Source organism: Phaethon aethereus, assembly GCF_964289735.1.
Source record: "Phaethon aethereus genome assembly, chromosome: 3".
Classification (NCBI taxonomy): domain Eukaryota; kingdom Metazoa; phylum Chordata; class Aves; order Phaethontiformes; family Phaethontidae; genus Phaethon; species Phaethon aethereus.
In genome coordinates this window covers 39,998,491-40,021,164 of record NC_138576.1, presented here as the reverse complement: position 1 = coordinate 40,021,164, position 22,674 = coordinate 39,998,491, and the positions used below count along the sequence as shown (strand labels likewise).

The following is a 22,674-nucleotide window of genomic DNA, read 5'->3' as shown; positions in this document are numbered from 1 at the left end:
AAGTGTACTTATCTGAACCTCTCCTTTTTTTTTTTTTTTTTTCTCCTTAGATCTGGGGCTCCTTCTCCTCTGAGCAAGGTAAATACTGTCAGTTGCTGTACTAGTTAGTTCTTGTTCAGGTGATATGCTCTAGAACATCTTTAGGGCATAAGAAGTTAAATTTCAATCTCCTAATCTGCTTTTTAGACTTTGCCACCTAGGCCCTACTTAAGTGACAAATATGCGTCTTTAAATGGCCTTGTAAATAATGGCCCCATAAAAGCACTTTGCTGATCTGAAGGGCTGTAGTTCTTATACCAGTGTGGGATTTGATGGTCACGCTTTGTGAAAACTTTAGATACCCATAGCTTTGTCTCAACTCTTTTCTAAATCCTCGTGTCAGTGAGAAACTTACTCTGTACTACTTCTCCTCCAAATTCTGCGCTCTATTTGTAGCTTTTTAGGAGGAAATGATGACTCTTAAAACCATCTTTATGTGAAAAGCCAAGAAAACTTCCATCTGATATACCTAATTTTGGCATTGACCTTTATTAGTGAGATGGCTCACCTTAATCTAAAGCAAGAGTTGCCAGTGAAAACGTCTTGGTTTGAGTGTCAGATAAACTAATGAGCTTTACGGTGTTAGTAATAGTAGTTCCTGGTATCTGTGAAGCATTGCTGGGTGCCATAGTTCTGTGTCTAATAATGGCTATTGTGCAGGAAAAACTCAATGAAAACTCTGAATCTGAGGGAGACAATTCAATGGTCGATTCTAGTGAAAGCTCTTAAACTTCTTTTGAAAGAGCATACTTTTAAATCTCATCCAATACAATAGCAGTTGGTGAGATCTACATTATGGCTCAGAAAGTGTTCTTACAATGTTAAGTAACCCCCTATTCCCTGGTTCACATGAAGAATTTGGACCAATTGAGTCTCAAACCTTAGTAAAGGCTTGAGGAGAGTCTAGAAAACTTATATCCATCTCCTGCTAGAGTTGTGATGATGGGATGGCAGTAGCAGAACTAAGAAAATCACTTCAAATTTGCCATTCTTTTTCTTTCTTGGAAGCCGTCAGAACAGCAAACAGTACTAAGCATAGGACTTGTTTCATAGGAAAAGGATATCTCTAGCGTGTGAGATGCTGTAACAAAGCTTGTGGTATCATTTAGAATTAAATTGACACTCTTCAAGGTAACTTGAGTCTTCAAGTACACAGAAGAGTTGCAATATACTCTCCTGGGTGTCTGTCCTTGTGATACTTAAGGTGTCTTTATCTAAAACTGGAGGAAAATCATAGGCTGAGCTGTCTTCTACGTCTTCCCAAGCATTTAACCGTTAGCACTGTTGATGGCTCTTTAAACTCTCTTCAGTCTGACAGTTTATGTACACATTTTTAACTTAGTTTCTAACCATTTCTCTTCTCCCACCGTTTCTATGGTTACAGTACTTAAGGTGCTGTTGTGGACAGGCAGATATTTCACTCCACAGACAAAATGAAGGGTCTGACAGATGTAGAAACAAACTTATATCATATCAAAATACTTTATTCCTCCCATCTTCAGGATGGTCTGAAAACTGAGAGGAGGGGGTTTGCTGGAGAGTGAACTATTTTCTTGGAACTTGCTGAGAATCCTTTGACACATAGGAACTCTTCATTACCCTAATTAAGATTTTAAAAGGCAGATAAGGCAACTCCAGGTCACAAATCTCTGAGTTAGTTGCCTAGATGTTGGGTTAGTCTTGAACCCAAGGGACTACAGCTCATATGAGACAGGTCACCAGTGTCTGCAGGTGCTCTGAATGCATGCAATAAGCGTTTCCTCCTGACCAGGCATTGCTAGGTGGAGTCATCTTGAAGTTTCCCAACTCCACCACCCTCTGAAAACTTAGCCCAGTCATCTTTAAATTCTTTCAAAGGGGAGAACAGCTCACAATAAGATGACTGGATGTCAGAATTGGATTTTTAAAGGATGTGAATCTGTGCATGAGTTGTTTGTGGAGAAATGCTGGTATATTGAATGTGTATTTAAAATATTTCTCCAGTCTTCTCCAGCAACAACTGTTACATCTCCTAGTTCTACTCCAGCGAAAACTATTGATACATCTCCTCCAGTTGATCTTTTTGCAACTTCATCTACAGCTGCTCCAGTCAGGTAAGTTAAAAAGCATATTGGAGTTACTGAGCTTGATGTAGATGCCAAAGTCACACTTGTAACAGGAGGCTTGCGTGGAAGATTTTGCTTATTTTACATGTAGTGTACATCAGTATTGAATGGGATACGTTATCCTGCTGGTATAGATCACAAATGAGCTCTAACAAAAACAAACAAACAAACAAAACAAACAAACAAACAAAAAAACCCCAAAAACCCACCCAAACCAAAACCCCCAAAAAACCCCTGTGGCTACTGTGATTTGCTTTCAGTGTAGTGGTGATGTTGTACCATTGCCAACATAAACTTTTAATTGAATAGACTGAAGTAATGTGCAAATCCAAAGTAGTCTTTGACTTTCAGTATTCTGTTTCTAAAACTGCTGAATTAAGATTCCTTTTTCTTGCTGTTGAAATCCGTTAATGAAGCACAAAAATAATGAACTTTTGGAGGTTAAAATAAAAATTAAACATTTGACCAATGAGAAAATCTGAAACTTGCTTTCAGGTCAAAACCAGAACAAACCACTGTTGCTCATTGTAATGAGCAGAAATGAAAGAACTCTGGACTTTTTGTTTCAACCCCAGAGCTTTTACATGTCTGAAGATATGACTAACTTCAGTTAAATGTCATGTGAAGTACTTCACTGAAGAAAGAGCTTCTATTGTTTATTATTTAAATGTTTTAAATGACCAATACCTTGTTTCCTAAGCAAACATCTGGCTGGCTTAAGCCATAGAGGAGTTTTACCAACTCCATTCTACCTAATGCCTATTCATTGCCTGGAAATGCAGGTTTCTTGCTTTCTGACATCACACAATGAAATAATGAAGTAGAAGGAGCTGTTTTCAGTCACAGCAGTTACTTGCCCTGTTCCTAGGGACCACCTGGGATTTTGGGTTTTGGTTTTGGGATTTGTTCTTTGGGGTTTTTTTAGGGTTGTAAAAGTCTCATAGATCTGTTATGAAGCCATTGTCAAATAATGGCAGTAAGTTAAGGCCCCATCCTGGGGTGTAATGTATTCTTGGCACTTACTGCAGTAGAGGTGTTTATGGCCACTGCTCTAATCTTAAGGCCTGAAAAAATCTGTCTCTTAATGGTTTCATCAGTCATCCAAACTAAGGGTAATTCCTACAATCCAGTCATTATTTTTTTTTTTTAACTTTATTAAAATGGAAAAATGCCTCCACTATTTAATATCTCTCTCTCATTGGCAGCTCTTCCAAACCATCCAGTGATCTTCTGGACCTTCAGCCAGATTTTGCTGCTACTGGGCAGGCAGCTCCAGCAGCCCCTGCTGGAGCCACTTCATGGGGAGGTAGAGAAACCTCACTGTCGACATCTTTTCTGGCAGTCTCTTGTCTTCTTGCCTGGCTGAACTGAAACCTGCCTCTTTCTCTGCTAGCACAGGATGTTCCCAGCTCACTCCCAGTTTTCTGCTGACCTGGCAGTTGGGCATCCCTTCATCGTGCAAGGCTACTCCTGTTTTCCAGGGATATGCATAATAGTATAAGCTGCTTATAAGGGCCTGACTGCAAAGCTGGGGGCAGCCGGGATTATGTGACTAAAAGTGAGCAGGAAAGGGATGGCTGAGGGTGAACAGGTAGGGTAGGCACTTTAAAACAGAAGACCTGGAACTGCTCATGTGCTTATTGTCAAGGTGAGGGCAGGAATCAACTTTTCTGCAAAGCCCGCAGATCAGTAGGGGGAGGATAAAAAAAAAAATTTTAAAACAAAAATGCATCTAAAGCCAATGGTGGCAAATTAGTTCTGCTGCAAGTGTGATTACCTCTGACAACCTTTAACGTATCTTATTAAAATCTTCCTTGTCTGCTTAGAATAACAATATGAAAATAGAAATAGAGGGCTGACTGCTTTCAAATAGGAATACCTAACCAGCTCTCCGAAATCTGAGCTCTGTGGTGAACTGAGCCTGAACTGAGTTCCAGGCAGCACTAGCAGCTGGTCATCTGAAGAGGACTGCAATAAATGTAGGCAGTGTTTACTCCTGTCCTGTGAAGACAAGGAATTAGGCCAGTAAATGTGATTTAACTTACGTAGCTGTAAACCCACTGTGGTGTAATCTTAAGAGATCTTTACTTGTGTAGCAGCTTAATGAACTCATCAGCCCTCTCACGGCAGCAGTGCTACACTGAGTCATGCTGACTCTGCTATGAATGCTAATACCAGGTACGAGTGGCTTCTGCACTCCCTGTTTCTGCTTTGGTTCATTAAAGATGACATTGTATCTCAGCTGCTTCATTATGAGATAATAGCTATGGCTGTCCTGTAGACCATGTTTTGCATATTTGTATTTAATCCGTTGAACTGAATATTCCTTTTTTGCACAAGTGTCAATTTTATTAACTGAAATGTAATCTTACCCAGAAAGCAAGACCAAAGAGTCATCTATTCTAAGATGCCTGGGACTAATGATTTTCTGCAATTTTTGTGTCCTATTTGTCTTGCTTTGTCATTGTCAAGTACTGGAACACAAGCTTTTGAGGTGTTTGAGGGAGGTCAGGTCTCTAAGCTAATTTTTTTTAAACAGTTGCTCATTTATGCAGAGTAAATAGCTATTAATATTGTAAAATATTGATTCACATTGTAATTGAAAGCTGATTTATTTTGGGTTTTTTGCTTTGCTCTTTTGGACAAAGCATCTGTAGTTTGGAACTTAGGTGTTTTATTTTTCTGAATTACTGAAAAATTTTAAAATTGACTAGTAATGCACCTAGTCCTCATATTCCACAATGGAAAAGCACCGCTAACATTTTTCCTTTGGCCAGGATTATTGCTTAGCTCATCAAGTATACTTCAGTCTTATCTTTCAGAATAGCATTTTGGTAACTTAGTAGGCTTCCGGTTTGCTTTACTGCTGGCAGGAGTCCAGGTATGATGACCTGCTACTACACTTGAATCTTGCATTTTTTGGCCTCTTTTTTTCTTATGTTTCATCTGGTAATGAGAAAACCTTTGAGCCTATATTAAGGGTTAGGAGTTTTTTTTTATTTACTTAAACTAGATCTTCAGGTTGAAGCTAGTAGTCACTATAAATTGTATGGTCTCATAGGTACTACAAACCTTCTAATTAGTGCAGGTGAGGCCACATCAGGAATACTGCATCCAGTTTTGGGCTCCCCTGCTTAAGGGAGAGGGGCTTGGCAGCAGGCTGCCAGGACTCTAGGGAGCTAGAGCACATCTCTGAAGAGAGAGATTGAGGGAGCTGGGCCTCTGTCATCTGGCAAAGAGGAGGCTAAAGGCATCTCTTAATAGTGGCCTACAACTACTTGAAGGGGAGTTAGAGCAGAGCCAAAATTTTCTTGGAAATTATAGTTAACTATAATGAAGGGTAATAACAATAGATGGCAGCTTCAGAGGTTGATTGGACATGAGGAAAAAATTATTTCACTTGGAGGGTAGGGCAGTACTGGAGTAGATCCCTGATGTGAGCTAGTGGACTCCCCTTTCTGGGAGATTTTTCAAGACCTGACTAGACCAAGCCATGACTGCCCTGATCTGGTGTTGCGTGTAATGTCGTTCTGAGCAGGAGGCTGGACAAGATGACCTTCCTTCCACCCAGGACTTGTGGGAGGATGTATAACAGTGCCTCCCTACTTCCTGAGCTTCTTCCTCATCTGCAAAACTCGTCTGGCCCACAGCAAGTTAACGTGGGAGCTCATGAGAAAGCATTAGTAGGGGGAGGAAGCTGGAAGAATTGCTGCAGTTCAGAATAGCTAGGAAAATGTCAATATCAAATACTTCAAGATGCAGCATCAAACTGGCACTTCAGATGTCACATAAACCTCAGGAATACCTGTGACCAAACAATCCTGCTTTCTCAGTCTCACTGGCAGTGTAGATTCTATGTATTCTGGCATATACTGTATATGTAGTATAGTACACTATATTTAGTGGTATATACAGTACACTGTATATTTTGTTGTATACCTAGTATATTTCTGAATACAATGTAAGTTATCTAGCAAATGAACGATAACTTGTGAAAATCTACACTCCTGTGCTGACAGGAAATGATCAAGGTAGTAAATGGCCTGCAGCATACTACAAGGTGAATAGATAGGCATTTGGCAGGCAAACTAGACTGTAGTATTACAAAAAATACAGTAGATCAAATTCTGCATCCTCCTGAGGTCTGGCTCTCAGATATAAAAGCAAATTGACTTGAATTTCTGCTCTGAGCTACCTTGCAGTGTGCCTTAGAACATGGATTTGCTATTTGTATTGTTACTTTAATATTACTATACAATAAAGCCTTGGTTTTAATCCTTCCCATATTAAGAGTAAATGTAGCTTGCCATGATGGATGACTGTAATTTCTACTGTATTGTGATCTATAACATAACTGAATAACAAAAAGGCTTTGAGGAATAAGCTAATAGAAGGTAGAAGTTTGCCAACAGTCGCTTATTTCAAGTCTAACTGAGGCGTCCACCTGGTGTGCAGTAATGAGATACCAGATTGCTGCATTTTTAATATACTGTTCCACTCCTTCAGCATGGTATTTTGATGTACCTCAGCTTGTGCAGTCAAGTCTCAAGTAGAGCTCTCCCAAGGAACCAATTATGAAAATACCTACATGTGGTTTTTTGGTGCCTTTTTAACAAGTGTTGTAAAGTAAAGACAAACTTGTGCAGATGAGCTGTACTTGCTCAAAGCATTTTGCTTACTACAAACTGACCCATAGTAAAGCATCTGGACTCTGTGCTTGCTGTTCAGTCTGGATCAGATGAACCCATGACCCTGTTAGGTGTACAATGAATCTAGGAGCAGCACTGAGCTATTGGTTAGTAGATAGGTAGTTGTTGAGCTCAGACTATTCTAACTGCAGTATAAAAATGTTATAGGCTGAACTGGTTAGTTTTCACAGGTTTTTATAGCTTATAGTTGGTTTTTATGTCAGCAAAACTTCCTCTGTCTTTGAGCTCAATCTGGCTGATCTCAGAGGACATCAAATTGTAGGAAAGTCTGTCATTAAAGATGCTTCATTGGCTTCCAGAAACAGTTGACTAAAGAACCGAAGTTGTGTTTCATACTCCTCATAGCAAGTGTTACCAGAGGTGGGTGTTTCTTCATAGTATGCTTGCTCTATCACATACACAGGAAAAGCTTTCAAAAGTCTTTTTCCTTCCCTCCCCCCCGCACTTGTCTTGGGTACAACAACCATGGCCTGTCTGCCTCAGAATATATTTGGGGCAGTAGGGATGCCATGTATTGTACCCTGAAGTAACTTAACACTGTATTTACAAGTGTATTACAAGTATTTACAATATATTAACAAGCTGCGCTCTGCTAGAGTACCCTGGCTTTAGTGCCAGTTGTGTGAAGGGTTCCGGGGCTGATGGGTGGATCACAACAGCTCACTTGGCAGAACAGTAAGCTGAATTCTGTCTACTTCTAATGACTGTAATGTTGATTTTGACTGCTTTCTGACTACTTTGGTCGAGAAAATACTTGCAACTAAGCAATTATCTTGAGATTATCTTTGGTATTTGAGTACGTTCTGCTAATAGCCCATTGATTTAAATAATCTTCAATTATGCCTGTTAACTGTACTTACATGTGATCACTGGGGTTCATTGAGGCTCACTCTTCCCCTGCATGCTTTTACTTGGTGAAAGTCTTGAATCTGTCTGCCGTTAGGTCCAGGGACTTGCATTTAAAATTTTCAGTGTTTTAGGGGGATGTTAGCTGTTCATAAACTTCAAAGAAGTCTACCTACTTCTGGTCTTACTCTTACACTGCTAAGCCAAATGCAAGAGGGAACTAGTAAAGTGGTGAATTGAGCTTCTAAAGAAGTGGTCCTTGGCCTTACCTTCCTGTCAACCCTTAGAGGTCACTACTTGCTTCTCTCTGTTACAGTTTAGAAAAGAAAAGAAAACCAGCTGTATAAAACAGAAGTGATAAATACTACCAGTGTTTGAACGTCTTGTTGATTAGCTGTTAAGGAAATTATCAAATATGTGAAACTTACATACTGGTTCTGTTTTGAATAGAGCTGTTAAACAGAATGAGCTTTGTCCTGTAACAATAACTTCTTGAAAGTTGAAAAATCAAGTGCAGAAATTATGTTTAATCCAGACATGTCACTTAGGGAATGAATATATGGCTAATGAACATCTTCAATCTGACAGTTCTTCTAATTGGTCTGTTTCTTTATTCTGCTGCCATTTTAATGGGCAATCACTAGACCTCTTGGGAGAAGGTGAGTAATATTTTTGATTTGTAAGACTTTTGAATGTTAAGACTCCTTATTAAAAGCTCCAACTTTCTGGAGTTGAGTGATTGTGGTCTCTTTCCCTCTTCCCCTTACTTTTCCTGTTTGATCTTCGTTATATGGTTGCATATAGATAATCTGGCTGCACTTTCCGGTGTTACCTCTGAGCCACAGATTTCAGATCCATTTGCCCCAGAGCCTAGTGCAACTACTGCTGCAACTACTGATACTACAACTACTTCAGCTGCTGCTGCTACAACTACAACTATTACTGCTGCCACTGCTGAAGTGGATCTCTTTGGAGGTTAGTTTGGTTGCTCTAGTGCTCTATGCCAGTGTGTAAGGTAGATGAAGCAATATTGAGTTCAGCTGTTGTAACAAGGCCTCTAATTTAACCAAAAATACCAGAGTTGCCTGTGTGTTGGGTGCTAGATGGAACAGGAAATGTAAACTGTCAACTACCTCTCTGTTTGCTGTGCTTTTAGCTAATAGACTCCTCTGCATATATGTGGAAATGGAAAACTGTATACACTTAGACTGAGTTACCTTATGGTTGAACAGCTAAGAACATTAGTTTTCAGATCCACACTGGGGTAAGCAGGTACTCTTTCCACATTAGTCAATAACTATGCACTGTACTACATTTTCTGGGAAAAGCAGTTGTGCTTTCATAGTTGAAGAGGATGGATGCTTCCTGCCCCTTCATTCATTACATGTCACGCTTGAGCTGTGTTGTGTTTGGTTTGGATTTTTCATGTAAATATAGTATTGAGCCAGCTGAAATTACTATATTTCAGCATTCTTGAGTCTGGGTTTTATCTCACACAGCATTAACAGTAAATTAAAGTGGCAATGAACTTGTACTAAATACCAACTATACAACTGATGTATAGGAAAAGTATTCTTATAGCTTAGTTATGCTCTTTCAGTCTCTAATGTTAGCTGCTAACCTCTTTAGTAAGAGGAAATTACAGTATGTTGTCAGTTTTCTTGTCATTGCTGTGGAGCAGGAGGCTTCTCAACAGCATGTCAGAAATTACAGTTTCTTTTCAACACTATACAAGCTCAGGTTAATGGAGAAATCTTCTGATTTACTAACTGTTAACATGTTTAAGGTCACCTGATCACTGTATTTTTCTAGCTTTCTCTTCATGTGATGCACGCTTCCAGCATGACAGTGGATGTCAGGAATTAGTAATGACTTGTTATCAAAACTGAATTCCAATGTGTTCTCTGAGGGCTGTGTTTATCTATCACTTCTAGTGACAGGAGTGCTGGAGAGGTCTCATACATAAACAGTCTGGCTACAAAGGTGTTTCCTAGAAACTGAAAGTTCCCAGTAAGAAGTTTTGTTTAGGACTGACTTCAACAGACAGCTCCAAGAATCCCCAATAAAACTACTGAGAAGCTGTAAGAAAGGAGTACAGCTGCTACCTGCTACTAAACCCCTCCTTTTACGAAGAAGGATAATAGTCCAAGTGCCACAGGGTTGGGCAGTTCAGAAGCAATTTTAAAATAGTTGTGGGCAATGGTTCTGGACACCTCTAGGAGCAAGAGAGTCTGATGTTGGTTACTTGCAGAAGCCAAGGTCTGTGCTCATTAACACCCCTGCAGATGCATAGTGTGTGAAACTTCTGGTGTGTAGACACTGGGGTTGAGCCAGTCTTGGATATGGCACTTTCAAATTGCATTACTAATTTAACATTAAAAAAAATTAAACGGCTAGAAATCACCGTAAACTTGCAACAGGATTAGAAAAACACCTACCCTTGCCTATTCTACCAGTACTACAGTGGCAAGATGTACTCTTCTTCTACCTTTTACAGTATCCTGTGCCTAGAAAAATGGCTGCTACCAAATCCTGTGTCTACTTCCATGTTTATAAAGTAGCAAAGAGCTGGATGATTTTAGTTTCTAGAGATTTAACTGATCATTAGATTACTTAGAGGCACATGTTAAGAAGTGGAGTTGTCTTCATCCTCCCAATGTGGAAAGAATTTTACTTTTGCAGTTTCCAGATTTCCATGACTTGATCTCTTCTTTTAAAGAGAATGTATTTTCTTGCTCAAATACTGTAAATCTCCCATGGATTGTATATTAGATGAATGCTGACTTTTTCCTGGAATGTTTCGGGAAGAAGGAAAGTTTTATTATTTACAATAGCAGAAAACCTCTAGTTCTCAAGAAGAAAAAAATCTCTAAACACACTCAGCAGTAAAGGTAGTTTTGCAGTGCCGTCAGGGCACCCACAGGCCAAACCCTGTTAAGATCCTGGAGTCCATACTGAACTTCTATCTCTCTACTTGTGGGGTTTTTTTGTTTCCTTTTTTGTTTGTGTTTCTGAAGCCTCTGCTGTAAGTGATGTCCCATACTAACATTCTTTGTTACTTTAAGACTATGTATAGAGCAAGCAGTGGTAGTTTTTGGGTAGGCACTGTTGCTCTCTAGCTTTTGTGGTGCTAGGCATGCTGACACTTAAGTAGGTATTTGGCCTTTGAGGTATTCTAGAGATACAGTCTTAAGGGTCACCTTAACTTTTTGCAGATTGCCAGTTCTTAGTTGCTTTACATGGTTCCTTGCAGGTGTGGTAGGGGAAGGTGCAGGAGCAGTGATCTCAGGAGAAAGAATGTAAAGAGTCTGCAAGGAGTGGCTGGCTAGGGAAAGGAAGCTGAAAGCTGCAGGAAAAAGGCAGCTGAGCTGATGGAAGAAGCAGAAGAGGGGACTTTGCAGGACTGAGTGTTGAGTGTTACCCTCTTGCACTGTATTGCTGGTACTTTAGCTGATAGGAGCCTGCACGCTGCCTGTAACTGGGCTTTGTCTTTAAGAGCAAAAGCAGCTCTGCGTTATGTCTTCATCTCTAACATGGTCTTGGAAAGCAGATGAGAAATTCAGGATTGATCCAGCATAGCTTTTTTTAAGAATTCTATCTGATTAATGGGCAAGCTTTCAGCTAACCTGGGCCAACTTGAAGAATTCCTTATCATATTTCTAAGACAAGAGAAGGCTGTTTTCAACATGCAGCTGGAATTATTCCTAAGAGGGAGGAATCTAAAGGTAGAAGAAAGGCAAAGTATCTTGAAATGCCATATATCTCAATAATAGAATTTGGGACACTAGTGATGTGCTCTTTAGTTATATTCTGTTGTGTGATTACACTGTAGGCCATGCAGGTAACAAGTCATGGCAGACACTGTGCAAATGTCAGTTATTAGGCATTCAGATGACATGAATCGTAAGTGGGCAGGAGAACTATCATTTTCCTTTTAAAGGCAAAGTGATGAAGACTTTGGCAGTTGAGGGCTAATGAATGTCCCTTGTGCTAGAACATGCTAATACAGCAATTAGTGTTTATTTTAAAAACAAACAGCAATAAAAAAAATCCCATAATTTTTGTGATTCTTTCCTAGCACTGAGCCTAGTGGAATACTTCTTGTTAGCTCAGGTCAGGTTCTTCATGTCAAAAAGTAATGAAGGGTGACTAAATTCTGATTCTGTGATTCTGTGAAGAGGAAAAAACCTGTGGAAACAGGAAAAAAATTATTTTCTGTACACTTTAGTTCTATGTTCTTTCCTATACTTGTGGCTTTCCATAGGGTTATTTCACATGTTACAATCATTTAATGTTTTGTGCAAGTCAGCTGTATTAGCATGTGTGAGTAACTTTTGTTATATATTGATGCCATGGCATCAGATAAAGCCTGCGTGTTTGAAATTAAACAGACCACTCCAGGAACACTTATTTTGCTGTGCATACGATGTACTGAAGCACTACTTCAGTACTTCAGAATTTAAAAATGCCCTTGTTTGCACATCATTGCAATAAGAACTATTTTTATTTAACAATGTAAGTATTATGCAGTATATAATATATATCTATCGCTCCTATTAGATGTTCCATGCAGTATGAATTTGCAAAGGTTTCAGCAACATCTCTTTTAAGTTTCCAGGCTGTCTATAGACCCAAGTGAGGATCATGTGCTAATTGATTCTAGAAGTCAAAAGCTAGATTCACTTTTAAAGCAGAAGATGCACAAATGTAAGGAAATGGCATAAACTGAGTAAATACAGTAATTGCTTTAAAGGGAGAGGATCACTTACATTGTTACTGTGCCAATATGGAGAAACAAACAAAAAAAAGCCCAAATGCAGTACTTAATTGTATCCATTTCTGCATATGATGCTAGATTTTAGCAGAGGGTATCTGTGTAGGGGCAGCATGGCCTTTTGAAAGGCTTCAAAGAACTTGAAAAGCATTAACTTTAACAAAAAAAAAATGAACAACCTAACAAACACCAAAAAAACAAAACAAAAAAAAACCAACCCAGCCCTCGGTTTGAGCTGTGAGTTGTAGGGTTACCTGTTCAGGTTGGTCTGTCTTTATGCTCCTGTAGGTTTCTTGAACTTCTCAGAGTAACTAATATTTAAAGTTCTTAACATGGCATTTTTCCTTTAGATTCCTTTATGAACTTAGGTGTTTATCCCACCTACGATTTAACCCAAGTATGATGATAAAGAAAGTGATAATGCTTAGCTAGAACCTTACTCAGAAGTGGCAATAAAGCAAGCTGGTGCCAAGCTAGTTAGTGCAAAGCTAGCTGGTCCTTCCGTCTGCGGGCTGGAAGGAATTTGTGTCCACCTGAATTTCTGTGGCTGTTGCATGTGGAACTTCATTATTCTACATCTGGACAGGAATAGGTGTTACTCTAGGGCTGACGTGGTCCCAACATAGAACTTGTGACTAACTCTATGCATTACAAAATCTGGAGTCTATCCTCTCATGCTGGGAAGTAATTATAAGTAGTGTTGACCACCTTCTGTGCTGTGGGCCTACAAGCTTTTGTGGGTAGAAATGTGTTCTTTTGAAAGAGCCCAGGGTGACCCTCCATCTGAAAGCTGGCCCTGTAGAGCAAAATCCCACACACATGACCATATACATAGCATATTCTCAAGTAGTACAATTCAAAACTCTTCAGTCCAGTTCTGTGTTGAATTTTTTCTATGCAGTGTATTCCAGTGTCTGGTATACATACAATATTGTGACATTTGACTAATTATGATTTTTTTTACTTGGACAACTGCCATCCAGTTTTATTGTTGTACCTGTTACATGAAAAATAGAATTATATTTGAAATGGCTTATTAGCAGGCCTTTTTTTGCTACTAACTCATTTTAATTCTATTGTACAAGACTGGCTTTCGTCTCTTCTGTTGAAGTTTCAATGCATGTTCTTTTAAGCTTTTTAGATTAACTGGCACAAACTTGTTTTTTAAAATGGTTGTTTTCATTTTAAAATTGACGGTCAAGTTAAAGCATGTTAAGCTTTTTCCTGTAGTAGTTTGACAGTGCAGTTGCATTATTCCCCAACAGAATTTTTGTAACTTGCTGACTTCGTAGCAGTAGAGATATGGCCTTTATGAGCATCTTGAAGTATTTAATCTTAATTACGCAGTCTTTTTGTGAAGAAAATGCTTGCCTATGAGGATAGTCCCAGATGGCACTGTCCATTAGGACTACTTCGTGGAGTTAAGAGCTACAGATGGTGGTTTAAGCCTAGGAATAATGCTGTAAAAGTTCAGAGCTTAAAATTTAAACATACCACTTAGCAACTGGCAAACAAACAAATAAAAAAAAAAAAGTAAAAGAAAACTCGTGAGCAGGTCATTCCAAAAGCCCAAAACTGTTGTTTTCCCTGGCTTGACTGGTTGGCCTTAGAGGTGATCCTCAAAGAAGGAGGTACAAACTATGGCTAGCCAGTAGTTAAGATGAACATTCTTCATCTGTCAGAAGCAAGCTGAGTAAATATAACCTATGCATCAGGTTATGGCTTCAGAAAGATCCGATTGGAATACTGTTAAGAAACAAGTAAGTTCAATTTCTCAGATGTTGCATGACTGACTTGGCTCAGAAGCTGGAAATGGTAGATGCAGATTTCTGCTAATGTAATTGAATTGTTATTCGTAACAGTGCTTAAGTTTGCAAAGCACTATGCAAGCAAATTCACAGTTGCAGATTAATCACATGTATTATGGGCTTTGAGCATGCAAGTATTTAATATCTTTATTAACACCAACTTACTGACATACCTCTGCCCTTTCTTCATTAGTTAATTTTGGGTAGTACATGGGCATGCTGCTCTGAACCCTTATACAATGAGAATAATTCCTTCTTTCACACTCACTGTACTTCCTGTGGGCAACCCAAGAAGCTCCATCTTCAAACCCTGTCTAGAACCTGCTCGTGTGGGGTTGGGGGAGACAAAGCGTTTTGCGCTGCATGACTTGTCTTGCTGTCAGAGTAAAAACATTCATGTTGTATAAGGGGATCTACCTGTGCAATTTAACTTGGTTCTTTTACTATATTTTTCTTCTCTTTATCCTTTTTCCTTTTAATTTCCATTCTTAAACTGCACCCAAGATGCCTTTGCAGCTTCTCCTGGAGAAGCCCCTGCAGCAGCTGAAGGGGCAGCAGCACCAGCTACCCCAACCCCTGTAGCAGCAGCTCTTGATGCATGTTCAGGAAATGGTGGGTTTTATGTCATTAGATAGTCTCTTGTTTTGCTGTTGTGTTTTGGTTTTTTTGTTTTGTTTAAACTACATGGCAGTGTGTTTTTCTGAAATTTTCATGGTGTTTGCAATTGGTCAAAACAAACCTTAGACTGAAGAGCATGCTTAAAAAAACTGCCTGTTTCTGAGTCCCAGTAACTTTGTGCTTATTTGGTTGTGCCAATAAACAATTCTGGCAGTGATGAGTTTTGTAAGCAGTAACCTGCTAAACTGGATGTTATTTTGTCATATTTCTGTCTTTTTTTTTGGCCTTGTCAAACAGCCTTTGAAAGTTCTCCCCTTTAGTAGCTAGACTACTCAGCCTTTTCAGATGGTCTGTTTTGATAAAACATGAGTAACGTGCCTGGATAAGTAGGCTAGATGTTAGAGCAACCTCTTCTGTGTGCGTGTGTGGATTCGCAGTACGTGCATTGCCTGTAGTTGCTTTGTTCTTGACTTCCTCCCTCACTGATCCTAAGTATGCATACACATATATTTCCCCTCTCCTTTTTACAAGACCCCTTTGCCCCAACCGAAGGTAGTGCAGAGGCTGCTCCTGAGCTGGACCTCTTTGCTATGAAGCCAACAGAGACTGCTGTTCCTGTAGTTACCCCTACAACTAGTGCAGCCACTCCAGTTCCTGCAACAACTCCTTCTCCAGCTGCTGCTGTTGCTGCTGCTGCTACTGCTACTACGGCTACTGCCACTACCACTACTGCCACCACTTCTGCTACCGCCACCACCTCCGCTCCTCCTGCTCTAGATATCTTTGGTGGTAATTTTGTTTTTAACTCTTTGATTCTGGTGGATTGATCTGTCAGAAGTACAGAACAAACAAATCATTGTTGCATGCATGCTGTGTGCTAGGCTTTCAAATCAGAGAGCCTATTAACTCCAAGTACCATGTGCAAAACTTGAAAGTCTGCTTTCAGTCCTGCCTTTCAAAAATGAGTTAAAGACATGTTATGTTCTTGGCCTTAGATTTATTTGAGTCTGTTCCTGATGTACCTGCAGCACCTAAACCAGATGCTACTCCTAGCATAGATCTCTTTGGTACAGGTAAAGAGAGAATTCTTACAATACTCTGCTGCTTTGATGCTGTGTAATGGTGTAAACTGACTTGAATGATACTTACTTCTCCTTGGTTTTTCTTTCATTTCTGGCAGATGCTTTTTCATCACCGCCGCATGGAGCTTCTCCTGTGCCTGAGAGTTCTCTTACTGCTGATCTCTTATCTGGTAAGTGATTGTCTTCACAGGCCATCCTGCAGGCTTATGGTTTGGGTTTTTTTTTCTCAAGAGTTTAACTGACATTGCCAATTTATATCTTTAAGCTGAAATACTAAGTTATGGGTTTGTTGACACTTTGGTCACAAGATGAGCAGCTGCTGAAGATGCAAACTATGAAGGGGCTGACACTGAAGTTGAGCAAGTAATGTGGTTGTTGAGAGAGTAAATCTTCCTCTAAGCATAAGAAAATTCTTAACAAACAATTCTTTGAAGTTTTCATTTGCTGTGTGAGAAATGTAACACTTTCTGTTTGCAGTTCTGAAGACTGTTACCTGAATTTACTGACCCTGTGGTTCTAACTGGTGGAGACCATGTGTCTTTGAAATATTTAGCTATCGTTGCCTTGCTGATACTAAATATTATTTATCCTATGCTTACTGCAGTGGATGCATTTGCAGCCCCCTCTCCTCTACCCACTGCCTCTCCAGCAAAGGTGGATTCTTCAGGTGTGATTGACCTATTTGGTGGTGGGTATTTTTCTTTCCTCACCACTTCAGAGATGAATCACTTCATTTTAATTACCTTTGCGCTTGGCTAAAGCTGCATCTTCCCCTTATCACAGCTTTTCTATGTAGCATCACGGCTAATACTAACATGTCCAGTTCTTCATATTGCACAACAAACTGCAGATAAGCTGTCAGTGTGGCCATTCTGTTGTCATTGCACTTGCCATCCTGTCTTATGTCAATGCATGTATGGCTCTTCCTCAGAGGTCCAATGAAAGTTGTGTGCTTTTTCTTCTTCGCAAGTCTCCATGTTCATGTTGTTTTCTCTCAGTTCCATTTCTCAAAGCAGCTGAAGTTTTGAGGATGACTTGTCTCAAACTGGGTATCTGAATCACAGGATCTGTGTTGGGTTTGTGGTGGAAATTAGGATGGGCACAACCAACTCTAGAAGTATTGTAGAACAGAAATGTTTCTTTAGAAGTAGTGAATTTTCAATCATCAGTGAAATAACCCTCTAAAAAGAATGAATGTGAGTCAGCAAATTCTGGCTGGAATTACTCCAGTCCATCATCCAATGTATTCATCTGCAAAGTGCTTAACCCTCTTGCCTAGAATGCTGTGGTTTGTATGGGTTTTCTGAGAACAGGCACAACTAAAAGGACCCACAAACCTCACTGACATAATATTGATATCTTTGTCAGTGCTCTTCTTCCCTGTAGAAAAAAACAGATTTCTTTGAAGTGCTGTTTTGTTGTACCTCCTTTTTTCCACCTGAGCTTTGCATCTGTGGTACTGCTCTGTAGTAAAGATGGCCAAGCACTTTCATTTTCTTCTTTTGATGAATTAAGTGATTATCCTTTTGTCATATTTTGTTTAAGATGGGTCATGGATTGACACATTTAATATTGAACTCTACCTTTTTCTTGATGCTTTCTGGAATTCCCTTTAGATGCTTTTGGAAGTAGTGTTTCTGAACCCCCGCCCACAACCCCGGCTGCTTCTAGTTCCTCAGCTTCTGCAGACCTACTTGCTGGTAATAAAGAACTTCTAAAAACTTGTTATTTTAAGACAAAACTAAGAACTAAAACTAAGAAATGATCTTTGAAATCTTTTGTGTTCCTTGGGTATAAATGGACTTTTGCAGCAGAATTAAATTCTTGTTCACAAGATTTCTTAGACTACTTTAGACAAAGTAAGGAGGCACTATACCAAAGTACAAGTTAATTTCCTACATTATCTTCTTCCCATGATCTTTATTTTCCTACCTCTTACACAAGCCTTATTTTTCTGTACTGTTTACTGAATAGTGGTGTTTACATAAAGTTTCTTTGGCTGACTGTAGCAGTACTGAAGTTAAGCAGTATTACAGGCTATGCTACTTATTCCTTACTGCTAATTCATCTTTGTTTCTTGGTTGATTTAATTGAGGCAGGTTACATACTTAAATGTTAATAGCTTGAATATATGACTTGGTAGCAGTCTTGCATTTAGCCAAGGAGAGTGGAGTGATGAGAGAGAGCTTTTCTGAACACAAGGTCATAGAAGTGAGAGAGACCTTCAGTAGAATTGGTTGGTGGGTTATTCTTCATGAACTTTGGAGGTGATTGTTAGCTTTATGTTGTACCTTTTACTTTACTTCTGAGCTGGAGTGATAGTCTGCCCTTTAAGCAACTGCTAACCACCCTAGGCATGGTGGACCCTGATGTCAGTTGCTGTCTGTATGTCTGCAGGTCTCTCATGCCAACTCACACTGTATCAAAAGTCCAACCCTGTATATGTTTTGCCTTTATATGCCCATGAGAGGTCTTCCATTGTATGAGGAATACTTAATGTGAGATACCTCAGTACGTAATCTGCTCTAAGTGCTATGAGTTGATACAAGTGGGTGCTTGCACACTGAAGCCATCTCAGAAGAGGACATGTTTTGTAGTACCTGCTGTAAGCGTGGGCATCACCTAGTTGTGCTGCAGGAAGTAGTCTAGGTAATAATAATGTATGTGTCTGTTCCCAGTCAGTTCCAGTGCTGCCAAGCCAGCTGCTTAGTGTGCATTTACGCATTATGTCCCTCTAAAGCTGTAGTACAGGCAGCTTTGGGATTTTAAGGTAGAAGACCACCTTTAGTTTTAATATTGCTTCAATAGGTCTATATTAGTTAATCTGTGGATAGCTTAAGGCTAGAGATCAGGTTTTAATTAGCAGATTCTGAAACATATGGGGCATTTGCAGTTGTGTGTGTTATCAGGGGACTGGGTGCAAAGATGTTGTTGGGCAGAAGCTAATTCTGCTTATGCAAACATTACAGTACGAAATACTTTGTCCTTATCTGTAACTAAGCTTAAATTCCAGTAGGAATTATGCTCCAGATGGCTTAAACTTCATCAGCGTGCTCTCTGAATCTGATGACTCGCATTAAATCAAAACCTCAATTATAAAAGGGATGTTAAAAGGCTAAATACATAAGGAGACCTGAAGCAGTTGGAGTGAATAGATGATTTTTCTAAAATTTTATTTTTTTTACTCTGAGTATATGTTCAAAAGGGCTCCAAGTAGATTTGATTTTTTTTTTTAGCAGATATAGAGTCTGTAAACATCACAGCATATTGCTAAGCATTTGTTTAGCTAGATAATGGCAGATGAATAGCCTGCAGTGTACTTGGCTTTAAATTTAAAAGTGTCCAAAATCCATATGATAGCTGAAGGCTTGTCCCTCATGGTTTATGAGTGTTTGGTTGTACTAAGTGTTTATATGCGTAATGTTAAGAGTATACTTACTATGTATCATTGTCTTAAGTGTTCTGCTGTCAAATAAGTTTCTAGTCTCTTCTTGACTCACTTTCTAAGCCTCTCAGCGGACAAGACTAAAACTATGCTGATAGTCTAGCCATTTTCGGGTCTAGATCTCTCTATCCAATTAAACTGTGTGCATGTGTATCCTAGTACGTACTCTAATAGTATGTTCTTATAAGAAATCTTACTTGAACCTATAAGTAAAAGCAACCTCAAAATCAGGCAGTTGGGGATGTCCAGACCACACATCTAACTCAGTTGCTGCTGTTTCTGCACACTTAGTTGTCTAAGGCTCGCACAAGACCCAGACTAGGAACTTAATCTGTTAAAGCATGGCTTCTGTGTCTGATATTGCTGCTAAATTGAGCAAGGCTAAAAGCTATGGAATTAAGACCAATCATCTTGCAAACTTCACCTGACGCTGGAGAGAACTCTCTTCTGTAGCTGGAGAAACAGACACTTTGGGGCTTTGCAAAAAATTACATAACTTTCTAAACAGAATCTTATAAACGGGTATTAAGCTGTACCTTGTTCTCACTTAGGAAATAGAAAGGATCTAACTGAGCAGAGGACCTTTAGATGGCTCCAGTGCTTTAAGAATTGCTGCAGTCAACTGCCTTTGTCATCCCTGTATCTTGTCAACCTCCTTCCGGTCTGATTCTTTGAAGATCAGTACATTTTGCAGAGAGTTCAATGCCTGGAGCTTTGCCTTGGGACAGGTGATGAACTAGGACAGAGCTTGTATGTAAGGGTCAGAGGACAGACCAGTATCGGTGATGTTTTAGCAAGTGGCTGCTAGAGACCGGCCGATCAAGAAGAGGCAGTCAAGGAAGCCTTTTTTTTTTTTAGGCAGCTGGAGAAAGCCTCACTATCACAGACTGTGGCACTCATGGGCAACTTTAACCACCATAGTATGTGCTGGAAGGGCACTGGGGAATATGGCTGGGCACAGATAATCCAAGGGACTTCTGGAATATATTAGAGAATCTCTTGATGTAAGTGATCAAGACGTAGCAGAGTGAGTTCAGTGGAGAGCCACCAAGATGGTGACTGGTGCATATGACACATGAGGAGAGGCTGAGAACTGGGTCCATTCAGTCTTAGGAAGTGAAGGCAGAAGGGAGGCTTTATAGGTGTCTAAATTACCTTACTGGAGGATACAGAGAAGACTAGCCAGGTTCTTGGAGGTGCACAGCGATAGGAGGAAAAAAAAAAGTAATGTGGGTGGCAGATTCTGGTTAAATACTAGAATTTTTTTTATTTTTACTGTGAGAATGGTCAGATATGACAACAGGTCGCCCAGAGAGACAGTGAAATCTCTTTTGGAGTTGCCAAGGCAAATCTCTGGGCAACCTGATTTGATTAGACCTGCTTTGAGCAGGGTGTTGTGCTGGTTGATCTCCAGACGTCCCTGCCAAGGGACCTAAATTATCCTGTGACAAACCCACTTCAAGAACAGAACTTGGAGAGCTGAGGGCAGATCTCTGATCCCAGTGCATTTCTCCAGATTCAGAGTTGGTATCTGTGAGTGTGCGAGTTCCTGTGGACTAGGATTTGGGTGATAAGGGCTTCTTGGTGCCAGGACACTGAAGTAGGACTAATAAACACAAGGAAGCTCACGTAGGTTTTTGAAATGCTCATGTCTTCAGACTGCAGAAAGCAAGTTGCTCTGCTTCCTGCTCCTGGTTCCCTGGCTCCAAGCAGTGCCCTTGGTTGGTAGCATCTGAAGGGACCAATTTAAGTTACGATCTGAGTGGTTTTGGTTATTGCCTGCAATCTGTCAAGCTTCAGCTGAAGGCTATAATTTGAGGTGTTTCTAATCAGGTTGTGTGCTCCTGGACCGGTACTGCGTAGTCAGGTTTGCTGTCCTCCCCTGCCTGTGTCTGGGGCCAATGTATTTATTCATATAGGCCAGGTGTTCCACAACTAAAGCCTGTCTGCTGGTGGTACAGCAAGTTGCTGGCCTGGTGCCCAGGACCTGGTGATGGCACACCACTCTCATTTCCCTGCTGAGATTTTTGGTTTGAATGCAATTAGCTACTGTTAACTCACTTCTCTTCTAAAATATGCATCCGATGTGTAAATAAGTCTGATGCTTGCATCAAGTGTGTGTGTATAAATTTCTCTTATTCCTTCAACATTTGTTAAGTGTTTGGTGTTTAGCCTTAGTTTGTTCTCTAAGAAAGCAAAGTTTTCAGGGTGAGCGTCCAAGATTTCATAGTAACACTTGGTATAATTGATGCTCACAACTTGAGCACAGGTTCTTTATGTTGAGCTCTAGCCTGTCTTGTAGTTAAATGTCTGGCGGATGTTTTATTTCATAGCTGGGAAATGTGCTGTTGTCACTATTGGTAAGATGTCTGCATAATGTGCTCTAATTGTTATACCCTGTGACTGTGGAAAGCAGTGGTTAGAAAAGTGGTTAGCAAATCTTCAGAATTTTCTTTATTTTCCCATTTTTAAAGAGCTGACTTCCCACTGAACTGGTAACTAAAGAAAGCTGAAGAAAGAAGAGGAAGAAAGGAATCAGCTGACTGCTTAAACAAGAGTGTGGCAAACTAAGTAAAAAGAAAGCAGTGATAAAGGGTTAATGTAAATAGATGATCTCTTCTAAATTGTCAAGTTGTATTTGGTACTTAATTTCAACAATGTCACTGTTGGAGTAACGTGCTTAATTTTTCAGATTTCACCCACATGAAAAGATCTGTATTTATTTTGGATGAGAATAGGACTTAAAGTGGTCTCTACAAATTGGAAAAGATTATCCAAAGGTTACATTTCAAATGAGTAAATGTTCAAGCTTCTGTCCATAGGCAGAAACAATTAGCTGGACAAATAAGGGCAGTAGACTGTAAGGCAGGACGTTCCCTGAAAAGGAGCTAAAGGCAGTGGTAGAGCGTTGGCTTGTCACTGTCTTGTGCTCAGCTGTGGCAAAATAATATGCTTCCTACTCTGATAATAGTGGGGGGAAAAGTACCTGTGGGTTGTGCAGAGTGCTCTTCATGCTCTATTTTCGTAGTCATGGCTGGAGCACTGAGCTTGGATCTTGCTATGCAAGGGTGGCTGGGAAAAAACAAGACCGAGACTGAAGATGTAGTATGAAGGTCTCAGACATCACTGTCAAGAAGAGACTGAGTAAGAGGAATGGCTTGTAGACTAAAGAAAATTGAGAAAGTGCCATATGTCCGTTCTTGTTTTGATGGAGTCCTTGCATGTTTAATCAGTTTCCAGAGTCTGTA

General features: G+C 39.9%; 1 protein-coding gene across 24 annotated transcripts in view; it reads left to right on the top strand.

Moving 5' to 3' along the window:
* Positions 1 to 22,674, top strand: part of SNAP91 (synaptosome associated protein 91) — a 69,336-nt gene that overhangs the window by 35,215 nt on the left and 11,447 nt on the right. For 6 of the 24 annotated variants that reach the window (XM_081997593.1, XM_081997614.1, XM_081997611.1 and 3 more), the window contains 11 exons: positions 51 to 78; positions 2,023 to 2,132; positions 3,350 to 3,450; positions 8,344 to 8,358; positions 8,504 to 8,674; positions 14,786 to 14,893; positions 15,431 to 15,688; positions 15,895 to 15,972; positions 16,080 to 16,151; positions 16,586 to 16,669; positions 17,598 to 17,681. In XM_081997593.1, coding sequence (XP_081853719.1) covers positions 51 to 78; positions 2,023 to 2,132; positions 3,350 to 3,450; positions 8,344 to 8,358; positions 8,504 to 8,674; positions 14,786 to 14,893; positions 15,431 to 15,688; positions 15,895 to 15,972; positions 16,080 to 16,151; positions 16,586 to 16,669; positions 17,598 to 17,681 — 1,109 coding nt within the window. Of the gene's footprint in view, positions 1 to 50; positions 79 to 2,022; positions 2,133 to 3,349; positions 3,451 to 8,343; positions 8,359 to 8,503; positions 8,675 to 14,785; positions 14,898 to 15,430; positions 15,689 to 15,894; positions 15,973 to 16,079; positions 16,152 to 16,585; positions 16,670 to 17,597; positions 17,682 to 22,674 lie in introns of all 24 variants that reach the window. The other 18 variants (XM_081997598.1, XM_081997597.1, XM_081997596.1 and 15 more) reach the window with 12 other exon arrangements.